Source organism: Gobius niger (genome assembly GCF_951799975.1).
Source record: "Gobius niger genome assembly, chromosome: 19".
NCBI lineage: Eukaryota > Metazoa > Chordata > Actinopteri > Gobiiformes > Gobiidae > Gobius > Gobius niger.
Window position 1 is genome coordinate 26,346,295 of NC_136870.1, and position 20,795 is coordinate 26,367,089.

At 45.5% G+C, this 20,795-nt stretch overlaps 1 protein-coding gene across 1 annotated transcript in view; it reads left to right on the forward strand.

The window, feature by feature from the left end:
• Positions 1–20,795, forward strand: part of LOC306978378 (NACHT, LRR and PYD domains-containing protein 3-like) — a gene marked incomplete at its 3' end in the record, with an annotated part of 44,792 nt that overhangs the window by 13,886 nt on the left and 10,111 nt on the right. The window contains exons 4-5 of the mRNA XM_079576901.1: positions 14,202–14,249; positions 15,180–15,360. Of these exons, the coding sequence (XP_079433027.1) occupies positions 14,202–14,249; positions 15,180–15,360 (229 nt within the window). The remainder of the gene's footprint in view (positions 1–14,201; positions 14,250–15,179; positions 15,361–20,795) is intronic.

Genomic DNA, 20,795 nt, shown 5'->3' on the forward strand with positions numbered 1-20,795 from the left:
GGACCATAGTGGACCATAGTGGATCATAGTGGGACCATAGTGGACCATAGTGGGACCATAGTGGACCATAGCGGACCATAGTGGACCATAGTGGACCATAGCGGACCATAGTGGGACCATAGTGGACCATAGTGGACCATAGCGGACCATAGTGGACCATAGCGGACCATAGTGGACCATAGCGGACCATAGTGGGACCATAGTGGACCATAGTGGGACCATAGTGGACCATAGCGGACCATAGTGGACCATAGTGGACCATAGCGGACCATAGTGGGACCATAGTGGACCATAGTGGACCATAGTGGACCATAGTGGGACCATAGCGGATCATAGTGGACCATAGTGGACCATAGCGGACCATAGTGGACCATAGCGGACCATAGTGGGACCATAGCGGACCATAGTGGACCATAGCGGACCATAGTGGACCATAGTGGACCATAGTGGATCATAGTGGACCATAGCGGACCATAGTGGACCATAGTGGACCATAGTGGACCATAGTGGACCTTAGCGGACCATAGTGGACCATAGTGGACCATAGCGGACCATAGTGGACCATAGCGGACCATAGTGGGACCATAGTGGACCATAGTGGGACCATAGTGGACCATAGCGGACCATAGTGGACCATAGTGGACCATAGTGGGACCATAGTGGACCATAGTGGGACCATAGTGGACCATAGTGGACCATAGTGGACCATAGTGGACCATAGTGGGACCATAGTGGACCATAGTGGACCATAGTGGGACCATAGTGGACCATAGTGGACCATAGTGGACCATAGTGGACCATAGTGGGACCATAGTGGATCATAGTGGACCATAGCGGACCATAGTGGATCATAGTGGACCATAGTGGACCATAGCGGACCATAGTGGACCATAGTGGACCATAGTGGACCATAGTGGACCATAGTGGACCATAGCGGACCATAGTGGATCATAGTGGACCATAGTGGATCATAGCGGACCATAGCGGACCATAGCGGACCATAGTGGACCATAGTGGACCATAGCGGACCATAGTGGATCATAGTGGACCATAGTGGATCATAGCGGACCATAGCGGACCATAGCGGACCATAGCGGACCATAGTGGACCATAGCGGACCATAGTGGATCATAGTGGACCATAGTGGACCATAGTGGACCATAGTGGACCATAGCGGACCATAGCGGACCATAGTGGACCATAGCGGACCATAGTGGATCATAGTGGACCATAGTGGATCATAGCGGACCATAGCGGACCATAGCGGACCATAGTGGACCATAGTGGATCATAGTGGACCATAGTGGACCATAGTGGATCATAGTGGACCATAGTGGACCATAGCGGACCATAGTGGACCATAGTGGACCATAGTGGACCATAGTGGACCATAGTGGATCATAGTGGACCATAGTGGACCATAGTGGATCATAGTGGACCATAGTGGACCATAGCGGACCATAGCGGACCATAGCGGACCATAGTGGACCATAGTGGGACCATAGTGGACCATAGCGGACCATAGCGGACCATAGCGGACCATAGCGGATCATAGTGGACCATAGTGGACCATAGCGGACCATAGCGGACCATAGCGGACCATAGCGGACCATAGCGGACCATAGCGGACCATAGCGGACCATAGTGGACCATAGTGGGACCATAGTGGACCATAGTGGGACCATAGTGGACCATAGTGGGACCATAGTGGACCATAGTGGGACCATAGTGGACCATAGTGGACCATAGTGGATCATAGTGGACCATAGTGGACCATAGTGGATCATAGTGGACCATAGCGGACCATAGCGGACCATAGTGGACCATAGTGGGACCATAGTGGACCATAGTGGACCATAGTGGATCATAGTGGACCATAGTGGACCATAGTGGATCATAGTGGACCATAGCGGACCATAGTGGACCATAGTGGACCATAGTGGACCATAGTGGACCATAGCGGACCATAGTGGACCATAGCGGACCATAGTGGACCATAGTGGACCATAGTGGACCATAGTGGACCATAGTGGAAAGGGGGATGACAGGACCTGGGATCAGCCTGACAAAGGCGCCTCACTTTTTAAATCATTTAAATTGATCTTGAAATCACAGGGGAAAGTTTCAAAACGGTGTTGATGTTAGATATAGCTCTGTTGTACCATCAGATCACTCTAAAAAAAATACAAATAAAGTGAATTTAGAGGCATATGTGTATGTGTCAGCCGGGGCTCACTCAGTCCGAGACCCCCCCTCACCGCGGGAGTCTCTGCTCTACACGGACACATCGCCCCCTCCTGGAGGCTTATGGCATGAGAGCCAGTTCCCGGACTTGGGCTGCCCACAAACATCATGCGAGTGTGGTGCGCAGACACTGCCCGGAGACCATGGCAACTTCACGCGCACCTCGAGTCCGCAAACTGCCAATGGCCCAGGGGCCTCCACCGCCCCCCCTCCGCCGAGTGCTCGGGATGAGCGTGGGGATACGCCTGCTACTCTGTCCGGGCCCGCGTTGAACCGCACGGAGCCTGTGGATGTGGATCAGACTCGGAGCCCGGCTCAGGCCGTGGTGAAGCCAAATCCATCAGTGCTTGTGCTCGGTACGTCGATGGTCCGCGATGTGAGGGTCATTAACGGCCACACCTCCTGCCACCCAGGTGCTCTCGTGCAGGACATCAATAACTCTGCCCCAAACATCCAAAATCATCCTTCAATCTCCACAGCAGTGATCCACGCCGGTACCAACGACCTCAAACTTCAGCAGTCAGAAAAACTCAACCAGGACTTCGTTTCTCTCATCAACACCATCAAAAACAATAACAAAACTTGCATAGTTTCCGGACCCTTCTCTGCGCCCCGTTTTGGGGGTGGAAAATTTAGTAGAGCGAGGCTGCTCCATCTGTTCTTAAAGAACTCCTGCACGAAGAACAACATCCCATACATGGACAATTTCTTCACATTTTTTTAACAGGCCTGGACTTTTCAAAAAGGACAGACTACACCCCAACGCCACCGGATCCCACCTGTTTTCACAGAACATTCAACTTACAATAGAATCTGCAGCATGAAGGTGTCCCTCCACACCCACCCAACGGATACTCCTGCTTTTATCGCACCCACCATAACGGATATTCCTGTCTTTATCAGCAGAGAGCGCACCGAAGGTAAGACCACTCGCACTGTTAATTATAATAGCCTCTGTTATGGTAAATATTGAGACCATATTAAATAAAAAACGGAGAGAAGTTGTCCTGAATCAAGCGTGCAGGTTTATTTAACATGTGCACATGGAGACACATCAAGTACCGAGATACAAGATGCTCTGAAGAACAGTTCACAGCTCACAGTATTTATACACAAAGAGCACAATGATCACACGATTATGGAATGCCCCAATGTAGGCCATTGGCTAGCTTTTCTAGCGTGAAGTTTTGTTCCAGGAAATCAGAAATACAATTTCTTTGCATATTCTGAAACTATATAAAACAAAGGGGGTCAAATAAAGTTTCCACACGCAGAAACCCTGCAGCGTGAAATGGGAACTATTTTCTTCTGGCGCGTATGATTTTAGGGTCACCTGACCTACTTCTGACCAATCGGCGCATCGCGTTGACACCGCAACCCGGAAGTAAACACGCAGCCCAGAGGAGCGCCTTCACTGACAGCGCAGCTGTTAGCTACTATTGTAAAGAAAATCCTGCTTTCTGAAGGCAAACTTTAGATCCTCTGCAGCGAGAACAACTCGAGCAGAGTGGGCAACACTCACAAAGATCGCAAACGAGTGGATTTGGACCATAGACCTGTTATAATCCCTGGACAGCGAGGAAAATGAACTGCAAACTTCTGCAAACTCTTCTTCAAAGATCGTCAGACCTACCCCAGGCAAAGACTCCTAAAACGGCAGCCAGGTGGTTGTCCTACTCGTGAGTACATTCTTATTTATTGTGTAGTATAATGCTAATACAAATAATGACTGAGGGAGCGACACACGTGTTGTGCCTCACGTTTTACTGTTTCACGTTGCATGTTTGACCCGAAGAAAATTCGTAGTTTGTTCTCATTCAGGATGTAGTTCCCCATTTGTCTGATTTGCTTTAGAAATTATAATAGCAAATAACTTTACCAGTTAGTTACACCAAAAAGATGTTTAAGCATGTTGACATTTGAACCTATCAAAGTTTGTCAAATGTTGTTGCTATAATAAAGCGCAAATCAATCAAAAAAGTAAATTAAAGAGTGCCACTGTGAACAGCTCTGTTATTTTTACAGTCTGTGGTTGTTCACTGCAGTAAACTGTGGTTTATAGTTTATTATTGCTGGAATAAGATCCTTTCAGTCTCTTATTTCACTCCAAAGTCCAATTAAGTCCATGATAAAATGGAGAATATTAGTACAGTTACTTGTACATGATACATAAGGCCTGCCCTACTGCTGTAGTTATTTCTGTTGAATCTGCTTTCTTCATTTTCCAGGACAATTACGTGATGAAAACATGTTGTGGTTGAGCCTGGTGCTGTAAAGCATCGCCTCACTTCATTTAAAGACTCAACATGAAAGAGTGAGGTATGTATTCATGGGACAATCAGAATGAATCCTCCTGGGCTTGGAACAACTGCATTCACATTGAAAAATGCTGAACATATTCTGCAAACTGCTCTCCAACACTTATCGAGAGGCCTTTTTATAGCAATATTCTTAACACGTTTTGAAGACTATCTGACTGAAAATTCTCGTAAATATTATATTAATCTAAGCTCTGAATTCTCAGTTTCTGTCCTTTTGGCTCCTCAGATATGGCTTTGATTCTTGACTGTACTTTTTGTTAAAAACTTAAAATGTGCTTTGTCTGTATTTTTACAGTGGGAGAACCTGCCATCTGTGGCCACATACACATACAAGATCTCCTGTGATTGTCTGGAGGACTTTGGACCACAGAGAAATGAGCCTGATGAGACTCTGCTAAAGATCATCAATGAACTGCAGATTCGTCAGAGGCCTCAGATTAGAGGTATGTCATGTATTTTTCTGTTTATCACCGTCTTATAATCAAGTCATGCATTTAGATTTACAGGGATTTATTGGGTTGGCCTAAATTAATATCAGAGAAGTGAGATTTCTTTTGTTTCATCAAATTCTAACTTGGGCCTAGAACAAAATGTGTCTGACTCTGTGGCATCTGACCTTGGCCCTTTCTGAACCCGCCTCCTTCCTTTTGCTTCCCACTTGAACTGAACATTAATTTCCTCTTAGAGTTTCAGATTCAGATTGTTCATATGTACACTATATTTTAGCTTCTTAAAACTTGCCAATATTAGGTCTCATTTCTGCTTTCTTTTTCATTATCAAATATCTATATGACTGTAAAATGTGACTCTTGTAAATAAACATGGAACAGAAATAGTTTGGTGCATGAGGCTGCTCTCTGGTGTAACACACACCTGTGAGTCGGCATCCATGCTTATAAACCACTTCTCCTGCTGCGTGTTCTGCTTAGGACAGACCTTTCCTTCGAGGGAACATGCATTTCGAGTGTTAGTGAGTAGGAAAAGGAAGGAGGACGGGGTTTCAGAAAAGGCACGACTAACCCCTCACAGATCCACAATCATCCATTATCATCCCAGATACTAGACTTTATTTTTTAACTAATAATCTACTCATATGGGCCCCAAAACTGTACATACAATGTAATTTAAAAAAAATTGGTATATGAAGTATTTACCATCAACATACAATAAACTAGTTGTAAATTAAACTTAACGGTACTTTTTGATTTCAGATCGGACCGGCTGATGTCAAGGATTCGAGCGGATTTTCCTCCGATCACCGAAATAATAGTGAACTTTTGAAACACTGAACAAGGACAGTAATTCAGGAGTTACACTCTACATCAGAAAGAGCCTTTAAAGGACCCTAACGACAAGAACTTTTCAGCCTCCTTGCCTGGATAGAGAGTGCGTTAGAATGGTGGTTCCCAACCTGGGGAGCGGGGCTTCCTACCGGGGGCTCCTGGGACGGCAGGTGGGGCCCAGAGCTTTGTCTGGTCAGAGTGTCAGGTCATACATTTGCACAAATTAAAATGGTTAAAAATCACAACAGGTGCATAAAACTATCTAATTTCAGAAAATGTGTTTAAAATGCATATCGGTAAATATTTTCAAGTTTTGATTTTTTTATTGTATTTGTTTCGACTGAGGGGGGGGCGCAGCCTGACTACAGCATGCACAGGAGGGGAATCAAGAACAAAGGTTGGGAACCACTGCAGTAGAATGTCTTATATTGAATGAATTACAAGATCTAACAGGCAAGACTGAAGTCAAGCTTTCGTCCATATGCCAAGATATACTTGATCTGCTTCTGATGGTTAAAAACCCCAAAATCACAAAAAATAAAAGAATGTTTGAAACTTATCTGGAGCAATTTGTTATTTATGTTCATAAAATCTAATTTGAAAATGTCATGTGGAAATGGTCGGTCCCATAGTGTGCTTGTTTCAATAGGACGCATATTTCAAAAAAGGCATATTTTCAAAAGTTATTTCTTAAAAACTAGAACTCCTATCCACCTTCTTTTTCCACATATTGACTATTTTTAGTATTGTCTTTATGATTGTAAAATTTGGAGTCTGTGGCCTTTACACTTTTTGAAATAACTGGAGTCAAAAATGCCTGTAGAGGCTAAAATGTCCATTTTTTCACAAACTTCCCCGCTTTAGGAGCCAATTTCTCATTAACTGCAGGGAGTTTGCGTGTGGAAATTTTTGTGGAAGAAGTTTAACTATTGTACTTGATAAAAATCAAAATCAAAAGTATTTCCTGGAACAAAAGTCATTTTCTAAGCCCTTTCTGAGAGCTAGCCGATGGCCTAATGGTGTAATGGGTCAGATTGACCTAAGACATTCAGAGACACTGACGACATGTATTAGACAAACGTCGCCACACAAGAACACAAACACCCTGTCTCCAATTCTAGATAAGATGTCCTGACCCCGGCCGAGCAGGTGTCCAAGCAGGTGTCCTTTAGCTGTAAACAGGGTACAATGCATACTTGTCAGTTGCTCATAAAACATAAGTAATGTCCATCCATCCATCCATCCATTTTCTTCCGCTTTATCCGGGGCCGGGTCGCGGGGGCAGCAGTCTCAGCAGAGATGCCCAAACTTCCCGATCCACACACACCTCCTCCAGCTGTTCTGGGGGGACCCCGAGGCGACACCAGGCCAGCTCGGAGACATAGTCCCACCACCGTGTCCTGGGTCTTCCACGAGGCCTTGTCCCACTAGGACATGCCTGGAACACCTCCCGCGGGAGGCGACCAGGAGGCATCCGGAACAGATGCCCGAGCCACCTCAGCTGGCTCCTTTCGACGTGGAGGAGCAGCGACTCTACTCCGAGCTCCTCCCGGGTAACTGAGCTCCTCACCCGATCTCGGAGGGTGCGCCCAGCCACCCTGCGAAGGAAACTCATTTCGGCCGCTTGTATTCGCGATCTTGTCCTTTCGGTCATGACCCAAATCTCATGACCATAGGTGAGGGTGGGAACGTAGATCGATCGGTAAATCGAGAGCTTTGCCCTCCGACTCAGCTCCCTCTTCACCACGACAGACCGATACAGCGACCGCATCACTGCTGACGCCGCACCGATCCGTCTGTCGATCTCACGCTCCATCCGTCCCTCACTCGTGAACAAGACCCCGAGATACTTGAACTCCTCCACTTGAGGCAAGGACTCCCCACCGACCTGGAGAGGGGAAACCACCTTTATCCGGTGGAGAACCATGGCCTCGGATTTGGAGGTGCTGATCCTCATCCCGGCCGCTTCACACTCGGCTGCAAACCGCCCCAGTGCGTGCTGGAGGTCCTGGTTTGTTGAAGCCATTAGAACAACATCATCTGCAAACAGCAGAGATGAGACTCTGAGGCTCCCAAACCGGACACCCTCCGGCCCCTGGCTGCGCCTAGAAATTCTGTCCATAAAAGTAATGAACAGAACCGGTGACAAAGGGCAGCCCTGGCGGAGACCAACACGCACCGGCAACAGGTCTGACTTACTGCCGGCAATGCGAACCAAGCTCCTGCTGCGGTCATACAGGGAACGGACAGCCCTTAGCAGAGGGCCCCGGACCCCATACTCCCGGAGCACCCCCCACAGGGGACCACGAGGGACGCGGTCGAACGCTTTCTCCAAGTCCACAAAACACATGTGGACTGGTTGGGCGAACTCCCACGAACCCTCGAGCACCCGACGGAGGGTATAGAGCTGGTCCAGTGTGCCACGACCAGGACGAAAACCGCATTGTTCCTCCTGAATCCGAGGTTCAACTATCGGCCGGATCCTCCTCTCCAGCACCCTGGAGTAGACCTTACCGGGGAGGCTAAGGAGGGTGATTCCTCTGTAATTGGAACACACCCTCCGATCCCCCTTCTTAAAGAGAGGGACCACCACCCCGGTCTGCCAATCCAGGGGCACTGTCCCCGACCGCCACGCGATGTTGCAGAGACGTGTCAGCCAAGACAGTCCTACAACATCCAGAGACTTAAGGTACTCAGGGCGAATCTCATCCACCCCCGGAGCCTTGCCACCGAGGAGCTTTCTCACCACCTCGGTGACTTCAGCCACGGTGATGGGCGAGCCCACCTCCGAGTCCCCAGCCTCTGCTTCCTCATCGGAAGACGTGAAGGCGGGATTGAGGAGGTCCTCGAAGTACTCCTTCCACCGTCCGACGACATCCCCAGTCGAGGTCAGCAGCCCCCCACCCGCACTGTAAACAGTGTTGGTGAAGCACTGCTTCCCCCTCCTGAGGCACCGGATGCTTTGCCAGAATTTCTTCGAGGCCGACCGATAGTCTTCCTCCATGGCCTCCCCGAACTCCTCCCAGACACGAGTTTTTGCCTCTGCGACCGCACGAGCTGCAGCACGCTTGGCCTGCTGGTACCTCTCAGCTGCCTCAGGAGTCCCACATGCCAACAAGGCCAGGTAGGACTCCTTCTTCAGCTTGACGGCATCCCTTACTTCCGGGCGCCACCACCGGGTTCGGGGATTGCCGCCACGACAGGCACCAGAGACCTTACGGCCACAACTACGAGCAGCCGCATCAACAATGGAGGAGGAGAACAGAGTCCACTCGGACTCCATGTCCCCCGCCTCCCCCGGAATCTGGGTGAAGCTCTTCCGGAGGTGGGAGTTGAAGACCCCACTGACAGAGGTATCCGCCAGTCGTTCCCAGCAGACCCTCACAACACGCTTGGGCCTGCCAGGTCTGACCGGCTTCCTCCCCTGCCAGCGGATCCAGCTCACCACCAGGTGGTGATCGGTTGACAGCTCAGCCCCTCTCTTTACCCGAGTGTCCGAGACACGCGGCCGGAGGTCAGACGACACAACTACAAAGTCGATCATCGACCTCCTGCCTAGGGTGTCCTGGTGCCGCGTGCACTTATGGACACCCTTGTGCTCGAACATGGTGTTCGTTATGGACAAACTGTGACTAGCACAGAAGTCCAATAACAGAACACCACTCGGGTTCAGATCGGGGAGGCCGTTCCTCCCAATCACTCCCTCCCAAGTCTCACTGTCGTTACCCACGTGGGCGTTGAAGTCCCCCAGTAGAACAATGGAGTCCCCAGTCGGAGCACTATCTAGTACCCCTCCCAGGGACTCCAAGAAGGCCGGGTACTCTGCACCGATGTTGGGCCCGTAGGCCGAGACAACGGTGAGAGACCTGTCCCCGACCCGAAGGCGTAGGGACGCGACCCTCTCGTCCACCGGGGTGAACTCCAACACGTGACGGCTGAGCTGGGGGGATATGAGCAAACCCACCCCAGCCCGCCGCCTCTCCCCGCGGGCAACTCCAGAAAAATGGAGAGTCCAGCCTTTCTCCAGGAGTTGGGATCCGGAACCCAAGCTGTGCGTGGAGGTGAGCCCGACTATATCTAGTCGGTATCTCTCAACCTCCCGCACAAGCTCAGGCTCCTTCCCCCCCAGCGAGGTGACGTTCCATGTCCCGAACGCCAAAAGCTGTGCATGCGGACCAGGTCGTCGAGGCACCCGGCCTCGACTGCCACCCAGTCCTCTTAGCACCCGACCCCTATGGATCCCTCTGCGGGTGGTGAGTCCACAGGAGGGCGGGCCCACGTCGTCCCTTCGGGCTGTGCCCGGCCGGGCCCCGTGGGCAGAGGCCCGGCCACCAGACGCTCGCGTTCGGGCCCCAACCCCAGGTCTGGCTCCAGGGTGGGGCCCCGGCTGCGCCATGCCGGGCGACGTCTCGGTCCTTGATTGGTGTACGTCCATAGAAGTCTTGTGAGCTGCTCTTCGTCTGACCCGTCACCTCGGACCTGTTTGCCATGGGAGACCCTACCAGGGGCATAAAGCCCCGGACAACATAGCTCCTCGGATCATTCGGGTACTCAAACAACCCCACCACGTTAAGGTGGCAGCTCATGGGGGTTGATAAGTAATGTGATTACAATAAACATATAATAATATACAGTTGGATTTCCATAATTTCCATAACACCTCAGACCTCTCACCAAGGCACTGTCATCTCATAGTTCCTTAAACACTCAGCCCCCTACCACAGTAAACATGGCTCTTTTAAATGTCCGCTCTCTGCCGAATAAGTCTTTTATTGTAAACGATTTGATTTTAGATAATATTCTTGATTGTTTTTAACTGAAACCTGGCTGGGTGCGGATGCAAATGCTGTTCTTGCAGAGGCCTCCCCACCTAATTTTAGCAGTGCCTTTTCAACCAGAAATGGAAAAAGTGGTGGTGGGACTGCCTCTATATGCATAAACACTCTTGCCACCAAACCTATTTTATTTGATCAATACTCGAGTTTCGAACACAATGCAGTTATTTTTAGTAACCCCCCGATTTTATGCGTCACTATCTATAGACCGCCCAAAAGATGTCCCCTCTTTATTAATGAATTCTCAGAGTTTCTATCAATTTTACACAGCTCTTTTAATATGATAATTCTAACCGGTGATTTTAACCTACACATAGAAAACCTCTTAGACCCCGTTTCAACCGAGTTTCTGAATGTTCTTAATTTTATGGACTTCACACAACACATCACGCAGCCAACTCACGAGAAAGGACACAGTCTTGACCTGGTCATCACGTATGGCCTGTCCACTACTGTGTCCTCTGTCATCAACTTGGCTGTCTCTGACCATTACTGCATGTTTTTTAATGTCACCGGTTTGATTCAGCGAAAGTCCTCAGCAAAAACTGTGATTTCACCCCTGAAGTGGCTGCAAAATGTATTGATGCTTTACAACAAATTCCTCCAGTGACCTTACCTGCTAACTGTGATTTTATTGTTGACAACTTTAACAGTAAACTACTCACTGTCCTCGATACAGTTGCACCATTCAAACTTAAAAAGATTAATCCTAAACCCCTTCCCCCTTGGAGAAACGGGGAGCTAAAACAACTTAAGAGAAATTGCAGGAAGGCCGAGAGGAGATGGAGGAAAAGCAAAATAATGATAAATAATCAAATATTCCGTGCTCAACAAAAGAGCTACAATACAGCAATAAGAAATGCAAGAAACAAATTATTTTCCACAATAATCACCAATCATAAAAATAACCCAAAAGTCTTATTCTCAACGATAGAAAATGTTTTAAACCCTAATTTAAACAAAACTCCTTTTAACCCCACAGATGCCCGCCCTTTGTGAGGCGTTTGCAGACACTTCAGAGGAAAGATAGATACTATCAGATGTAATATTTTATCTACCCAAAGTAACACGGTTCTAAATACATCTGATTGTCTATTTGTTCCAGAGGAAACACTAGACAGTTTTGTCCTGGTTAATGCTGAGATGCTTGATAAAGCTTTCCCACCACATGTCTTTTAGACCCGGTCCCAACCCCGTTTTTAAAACATTTTATGGAACTTTTAGAGATGAGCTTTTAACCATCATGAATTGCTTTCTTCAGACGGGGGTCTTCCCTGCTGCGTTTAAAGGGGCGGTGGTGAGGCCCCTGTTGAAGAAGAGCAATTTGGACTGTAAAGATTTGAACAATTACCATTTTCAAGCAAAATCTTAGAAAAACTTGTCTTTATCCAACTTAATGATTTTATTACTGCACATAATGTCCTTGAGAAATTCCAGTCCGGCTTTAGGGTAAACCACAGCACCGAGACCGCGCTCTTAAAGATTTTAAATGACTTTAGATTACATTATGACTCACAGAAGGTCACAGTGTTGGTTCTACTGGATCTGAGCCTTTGATACAGTCGACCACACTATTCTTTTAACTCGTTTAAAAAACATCGGCCTCTCTGGTGCTGTACACAAATGGTTTACTTCCTACCTCACAGACAGGACGTTCATGGTCAGTGTGGATACCTGCTCCTCTGAGGTGCATGGAATTACATGTGGTGTGCCCCAGGGTTTGATTTTAGGCCCAGTGCTTTTTAACTTGTATATGCTCCCTCTTGGTGATGTCATCAGGAGACATGGAGTCAACTTCCACAGTGATGCTGATGATACACAGTTATACATCTCCATGTTTCCTGATGACACCAGGCCAATAGATGCACTTTTTAACTGCATTTTAGAATCAAATCCTGGATGGCAGAAAACTTTCTCCAGCTTAACCAGGACAAAACTGAAGTTTTAGTCATCGGCCCTGAGAGAGAGACTTTTACCCAAACTACAGTCACTGTCTTTAATCCTTCCTCACAGGTGAAGAACCTGGGTGTGATCTTTGACTCTGAGCTGGCGTTTATTCCACACATTAAGAATATCACAAAGATAGGTTTTTATCATCTAAAGAACATGGCCAGAGTCGCCCCGTTCTCTCTCGGGCCAACACGGAGACGCTCATGCATGCTTTTATCACCAGTCGTATCGACTACTGTAATGCTCTGCTTTCTGCTCTTCCCAAAAAGAGGATCTCAGGTTTACAGCAGCTCGAGTCCTAAAGACCAGGAGGCGGGACCACATTACACCGGTTTTAGAATCGCTGCATTGGCCCCGTGTGTTTCAGGATCGATTTTAAAGTTCTTTTAATGTTTTTTAAATGTCTTAATGGTCTTGGTCCTTCTTATCTTTCAGAACTGCTTTTACCTTACGAACCTTCACGGCCCCTTCGCTCCTCCGGCAGGGGTCTCCTAGTTATTCCTCAACAAAAAGACTCAATATTACGGCCCTCGCCTCTGGAACGACCTGCCGGAGGAGCTCAGGGCTGCAGAGAACGTTCATGTTTTTAAGAACAGCTCAAGACCCACCTTTTTAGCTTAGCTTTTAACTGACATCTATTTATTTATTTAATCCATCCATCCATCCATTTTCTTCCGCTTTATCCGGGGCCGGGTCGCGGGGGCAGCAGTCTCAGCAGAGATGCCCAAACTTCCCGATCCACGCACACCTCTTCCAGCTGTTCTGACCCCGAGGTGACACCAGGCCAGCTCGGAGACATAGTCCCACCAGAGTGTCCTGGGTCTTCCAGAAGGCCTCTCCCCAATAGGACATGCCTGGAACACCTCCCGCGGGAGGCGACCAGGAGGCATCCGGAACAGATGCCCGAGCCACCTGAGCTGCTCCTTTCGACGTGAAGGAGCAGCAACTCTACTCTGAGCTCCTCCTGGGTAGCTGAGCTCCTCACCCGTCATTATCAATTTATGGCAAATATCCTTGGATGTACTTACAGAAGCATTAGATGACATGTAGTCATTCATATTCAACTGGCCTGTAGAAATGTGAGGAGAAAGAGCGCAGGCACCCCCATAAAGCCACTCATTTAAAGGCACTGCAGTGGAGGTTGCAGGTTTGGATTGGACCATAAGCTCCTTCCTTAGGGGAGAGGGTCAAACAGTTTGTGTCAAGGTGAGAAGGTGTACAATTACAAAACATTGTTTATCTGTATAGCAGGTTAATTTGATTGTCCTGCGCCAACAGAGCAGAAGATAAGATTTGTAGAAGAGACACAGTCCCTGCCTGCCTCACAAAGAAGAAGAAAAGAATATTGACAAAAATATGTGTCATAAATATTGACATTTTTATTATTCGCTGCAAGCAAATCAATGTATAAAAATGAAAATAAACTTTGATTATGTTAACCCTCAGGGCTATTTTTGAAATGTGCAACTTTGATGTCATTGCCACGTTGTTATTCTGTGACCTCCAGAAATCAGACAATTATTACTTTTTTGGTGTACATTTAATTGTAGCGCATATGTTTCCCACAGATCCAAACTGAAGAAGGCAGAGGACGAACTACAATCCTTCAAAGACAGGTACTATTGCATCACTAATCAGTGATTTAGTTCAATTAATACTAGTCACAAGTAACAAGTGTGGGAATGTACTGCAGTACTAAGCTCCTTGGAAACAAGTCCAGTAGTTGTAGTAATGGCAGTGCTGACCCTTTCCCTCAGGAAGCTGCAATGTTAAAGAGATAGTAACTTGTGGAACCATTTTCAGTGGGTTGTGAGACTTTCCAAGAACATTTTTCCACATTGAATACAACCTGAGTCTGTAACAATAATGTGTTTGATCATGATTTCAGATTTAGAGGTTTATTCCACATTCAGTGCTTAAATCAACATTAATTTATGAACTCCTTCAAACAGTCAAACCGTATTTTATGTTTTTTTTTAAATATTATTGTTTGGGTTGTGGTTGCAGCTGGTTGGTCCCAACACTTAACACCACAACACTTGAGAATTACATCTATGTCGCAACAGTGACAGAAAGATACATGCACAGGCGAATAGCCTGTGCATAAGGAAATGAGTAAATAAATAAATAAATACATAAGCAAATAAATTAATATATTAATACGTTAATGAATGAATTTATATTTTTTCCCATAAAAAATAAAACATCTGCCAATCGTCTTCTGACAGTGAGTTGATGTGTCCAAGGTTCTGACACTGGTTTGGAATAGTTTATCCTCAGAACGAGAACTGATCCCTGTTCTCACAAACACATCAATGCAAGTTTTAACTCTTGATTCCTCCCAAAAGGGGGCGTGGCTAAGCAAAAGTTCCCAGATGTTTCTCCCATCCATAGAGCGAGAAAAAGCCTCAATCGATGAGCCTTGAAAATCTCTACAGCGATATATAATTCCACACTCAAATCCAACCTACAGTATTTGAATCTATGGGCTCTTTGCAATATTCTGTCACATGAACGAGAGTCTAACCAAGTGTGTGCTTGTACAGATTGGCCGAGGACATCTCCCTCTCCCTGACAGCAGGAGACACAGAGAATATGACCAGCCCCATCAATAAGAGCAGGCTCCAGGAAAAGTACCAACACCTGAGGATCAACGAGTGGCCCAAAGTCAAGAAGCTCCTCAAAAGCGAGGGCCAGACTCCAGAAAGAGCTCAGGCCATCATCCAGGTAAAGCTGTACAGACTTTTAATAGATTAGGAGTCTCTAACTTTGCTCCAAAACAGCAGTGAGCTTCTTCTGCTCAGCTCCAGATCCACAGGGGCACGAAAGGGTGCATAATAAAATAAAATAAAAATAACAAGCATCTCTGTGTGTGACCAGTGTGTCTTTCCTTCTCATTTGTTTCAGTGAATCATGTAGGCTGCCGGTTTTGTGCTTTATTTGAACAGGGATGCACATAAAAAGGTGCAATGCACCAGCAAACAAAATACAAAGTAATATGAATGGCCTTTAAGAATGGACCATGTGCTCTGCCTTGTGTCATGAGGGTCTAAGGGGCGTCCAGTCCTTATTTCGACAACTCTCCATTTAGACAGCCCTCCAAACCGAATCCGTGTCATTTCCAACAACCCTCCATCATGATGTCCCCCCATTCCGACAGTAGTTTTGAGCGCTAGGGTTAGGGTGACGTGACACTTAATTTTCGAAATCTTCTGTCTTGTGTGAGTGGATGTGAGTGTATACAGCTCATTCTCGTCGGCCCACGTATTTTTAATAATTATCTTGTGTGTCGGAATCGCAGGACATTGCACAAAAGGTAAAGTGTCACCACTCCAACAAAGGGGGGGGGGAAAAAAGGTGGGAGTGCTGGGACGTTTGATAAAAAATGGAAATGCCCCACTCTGACAATTAGACCTCAATGTCAGAGTGGGGGTTGGGGTGTACCCTTTTTCTTGGTACAGCTGCGTTTTTTGCCTTTTTTTGCAAACTGCATTTGTGGTTTCTGTTCCACATTGTTCTGCTGGATATTTTTGTACATATTTGCAGTGTTTTTGTGGAGGTTCAGTAGATTTTATCCCCCCTCCTGCAACCGCCACCTTAACGTGGTGGAGGGGTTTGAGCACGATGAGCACAACTGTATATATTTATATTTATATATCAAAAAAACATCTGGTCACAAAGTCACAAAACAAAAAGAGACAACGCATCTGTCAATGTGACTTCAGTTTTTTGCTCAAGGCAGTGATCACATCCGAGTCCGCCTTCTTTTTTTTTTTGATCAAGGTGTGTTTATTGAGAATTTATGTTTACACCCTACCCCCCACCCACAGCCAGCCAGACCCAATACAAAATGTGCAATAATAAACAATGCAGTAATAGATCATGCACATTACACAGTGATATCCCCTGCATCCAAATCCCCAAACCGAGTAAGGAAAGGTCTCCAGATGTCATAAAATTTTTGGACAGAACCCTTTGTTGTGTATCTAATCTTTTCTAGTTGTATATAGAACATGACATCCCTAACCCAGTGTCCATATACAGGTGGATGTGCATCCTTCCAATTCAATAAAATTCTTCTACGCGCCAACAGTGCACCAAAGGCTATCAAGCCGAGTTGTGCCTTTGTCACACGGGCATCCATAGTCACTCCAAATAATGCAACAAATGGACAGGGTTTCAGGGTAAAACCACACGTTTTAGAAAAAATATCAAATATGTGTTCCCAAAAGCTATGTAATTTTGTACATGTCCAAAACATATGCACCAAAGAGGCTGGATCTTGTTTACACCGATCACATGTAGGGTCGAAATTTTCTCGGATCTTACTCAATCTGGTCTTGGACCAGTGAAGGCGATGTACTACTTTAAATTGTATAACAACATGCCTGAGACAAATAGATGATGAAAAAATTCTGTTAATAATCCTTTTCCAGGTCTCATCTGAAATCTGCACAGACAAGTCTTCCTCCCATTTGTTTTTGAGTATCTGCAATGTCACCATTTTGTAGTTATTTAACAATCCATAAATAACACTTAGGCGCTTGGTATTTCGTTTGAGCTTGAAGATATCATCCAAAAGTGATGGGGATGGGGAAGACGGAAAGGAGTCCATGTTACAGGCAATGAAGTTCCTAATCAGTAGATATCTGAAGAAATGGGATCCAGGGATGTGATATTTAGTCCTCAGCTGTTCAAAAGAACTGAAAACATTGTCAATGAAGAGTTTATGCAACGATGTTATTCCAAGACTTGTCCAGACACTAAAGGCCTCATCAATTAATGATGGGGGGAACATACAATGTCTTTGCGGCGGTGCGGTGAGGCATAGTTCGGTCAATTTGAAGTGCCTCCTGAACTGGTTCCACAGCTTGATTGAATGAATAACCAGTGGGTTCGACGTGAAGCTGGAGATTGTTCTTTTTAGAGGTAACCTGGCACATAACAGAGATACAAGTGTGACATGTTCTACTGACAATTTTTCTAGAGCTACCCATGATGGTAAGTTATCATTCCCCTCTGTCCAGTACAGTATTGCTTTCACATTGGACGCCCAGTAGTAGAATTGAAAGTTTGGGAGTGCCAAGCCCCCTGCACTCCGGGGCCTTTGTAATATACTTAATTTTAATCTTGGTGGTTTTTTATTCCAAATGAAAGAGGAAATGTGGCTGTTCAAATTGATAAAAAAGGTTTTGGTCAGGAAAATAGGAAGACATTGAAATAAATACAAAAATTTTGGAAAAATATTCATTTTGATTGTATTAATTCTGCCACCAAGCGAGAGGGGCAGCAACTCCCACCTCTCAAAATCTTGTTTTAGTTTGGATAGTAACACCTGATAATTTTCTTTGTATAAATCTTTGTGGTTGCGTGTGATCCATATACCCAAGTATTTGAATTTATTGTAGCTAAGTTTGAAAGGATCTAAAGTAGTTGATAATTCCCCTATTACTTTGCCAATGGGCATGGCTTCACTTTTACCAAAATTAACTTTATATCCTGAGATTGCTCCAAATTCCTTTAGCAGGTCTAGAACTTTTGGGAGACTTTGTGAAGAGTTTGAGATAAACAAGAGCATATCATCCGCGTAAAGCGAGACTTTATGCTCCGTTTCCCCACGAAGGATCCCTTTGATGTCCCTGCACTGCCTCAGGCAATTGCCAATGGTTCAATCGCTAGTGCAAAAAGGAGGGGTGACAAAGGGCACCCCTGCCTTGTGCCGCACTGAAGCTGAAAATATTTAGATAGATTGTTGTTAGTTCGAACAGCTGCAAGAGGGAATGAGTATAACACCCTTATCCAGGAAATAAAATTTTCCCCAAATCCAAATTTCTTCAATGTATAGAAAAGAAAATCCCACCTCACCCGATCAAATGCCTTCTCGGCGTCAAGTGAGATTACTGCTTCAGAGGCATTATTTTCATTATATTTAGTAAGCGTCTAATATTAAAGAAGGAATATCTATTTTTAATAAATCCTGTTTGATCGGGTGAGATGATGGAAGGTAAGACTCTCTCCAAGCGATGAGCCAACACCTTAGCAAGGATTTTGGTGTCTACATTTAGTGATGATATTGGACGATACGAGCTGCAATTTAGGCTTTAGTCTTTATCTTTTTTAAGAATTAAAGAAATGACTGCTTGACGCATTGTTGGGGGAAGAGACTGTGAAATAAAGGATTTGTCAAATGTTGATTTTAGCAATGGAGTGATTTGAGGGGCAAATTCTTTATAAAACTCAGACGGAAACCCGTCAGGGCCAGGAGATTTCCCGGATTGCATGCTTTTCAAAGCCCTTTGAATTTCATCATTAGAGATTGGTTCCTCCAAACCTTTAGTTGCATCTGCTTCCAGTAAAGGAATGTTGAGATTGTGAAAGAAATGTTCTAATCCAGAGCAATCGCTAGTTGGCGTGGAGTTGTATAAATTTTGATAGTACTTCAAAAAGCTATTATTTATTTCTAAATTGTCTGTGCATTTTACTCCTTGATCGTTTTGTATTTCTGGTATAGCTTGATTAGATGTTCTTTGTCGTAGTTGTTGTGCTAAAAGCCTACCTGTCTTCTCTCCATATTCATAGAAGCAACTTCGAGATTTAGAGAGAAGATATTCGGCTTGTCTTGTAGATAAAAGGTTGTATTCGGTCTGTAGTTGTAATCGTTGTTTATATAATGTGGGAGTAGGTGAATTACTATAGACGGCATCTAGTTTAACTATTTCATCAGCCAATTTACTGAGGCGTTCAGCTTCAATTCGTCTCTGTTTTGCGCAAAAGGAGATTATCTGACCCCTCAAGTATGCCTTGAGGGACTCCCATACAGTTGAGTGTGAAACTTCGGATGTTTGATTGATACTAACAAATAGTTCAATTTGAGATCGCATAAAGTCGTTAAATTCTTCATCTGCAAACAGCAACGGGTTTAGTCTCCATGGTCGGTAGTTACTATTTACATTTGGAATCCGCAAGGAGAGAACTAGAGGGGAGTGATCAGAAATAATCATGGCTTTGTAATCACAGTCTGTGACTAGAGGGAGAAGTTTTTTATCCAGAAAAAAATAATCTATACGGGAAAATGTTTTATGAACATTTGAAAAGAATGAGTACTTGCGTAAGGATGGATTTCGAAATCTCCAAACATCTGCCAACCCATACGTATCCAGGAAAGAACGGATAACGCGTACTGACTTAGAGACCGAATTAACCTTCTGGGAGCTGCGATCCAAAGAGGACAACGCACTATTTAGGTCTCCACCAAAAATTACATTATGTGACGCCATATTTGGAAGGCGTGAAAAAACATTCTTGAAAAAATCTGCGTCATCCCAGTTAGGGGCATACGTGTTTGCCAGTACCAGAGGGACGCCGTATAATGTCCCTACAACAATAATAAATCGTCCAGCTGGGTCTGCATCAATATTTGTAGCCACAAAAGGTAATGATTTGTTTATTACAATTGCAGCTCCCCGTGCTTTGGAGTTGAATTTGGAGTGGTATACTTGGCCTATCCATTTACTTGTAAGTCTAGATTGATCAGAGATGCGCAAGTGAGTTTCTTGAAGAAACGCTATGTCAGACTTCAGCTGATGTAAATGGGAGAGGACTCTTTTACGCTTAACTGGATGGTTCAGAGATTTTACATTCCAACTAACAATGTTTATCAAACAGTCACTAGGCGAGCCACTCACACTCATTACTGGTGTTTACAGAAAACATTGTAATTGAGAAAAAATAGAAAGTAATGGGAATAAAAAAACATGAGTACTGCATTAAATAAAGACAAGTAATCGTCTGGCTGGCTCCCAACCCCATAAAACAGTGAACAAGGTCCAGCTGGCGATCTCATCCTTCACACTCTGCACCTGCGTCTTAATGTCCTCAAAATCTTCAGCGAGTGCTTTTTTAAGTTCCTCCTTTAACACCCCGGCAATATCATTTATGATAGACAAAAGGACCTCAGACTTTAATTCCACGATGTCCATGTTGATCAGCTCAGGCCGTTCTTCTTCCATGCTAGGCATTAGCGCTCGTTGCTGCTTTCGGGTTTTTCTGAGTACTCCGGTCCGAGGATACACCAGGCCTTGCCGTCGTTGATCCTTGGTAGCTGTATTTCCTCAGACCAGCCGACATTTCAGCCAGAAACAAAGCATGGAATGAACTATTAG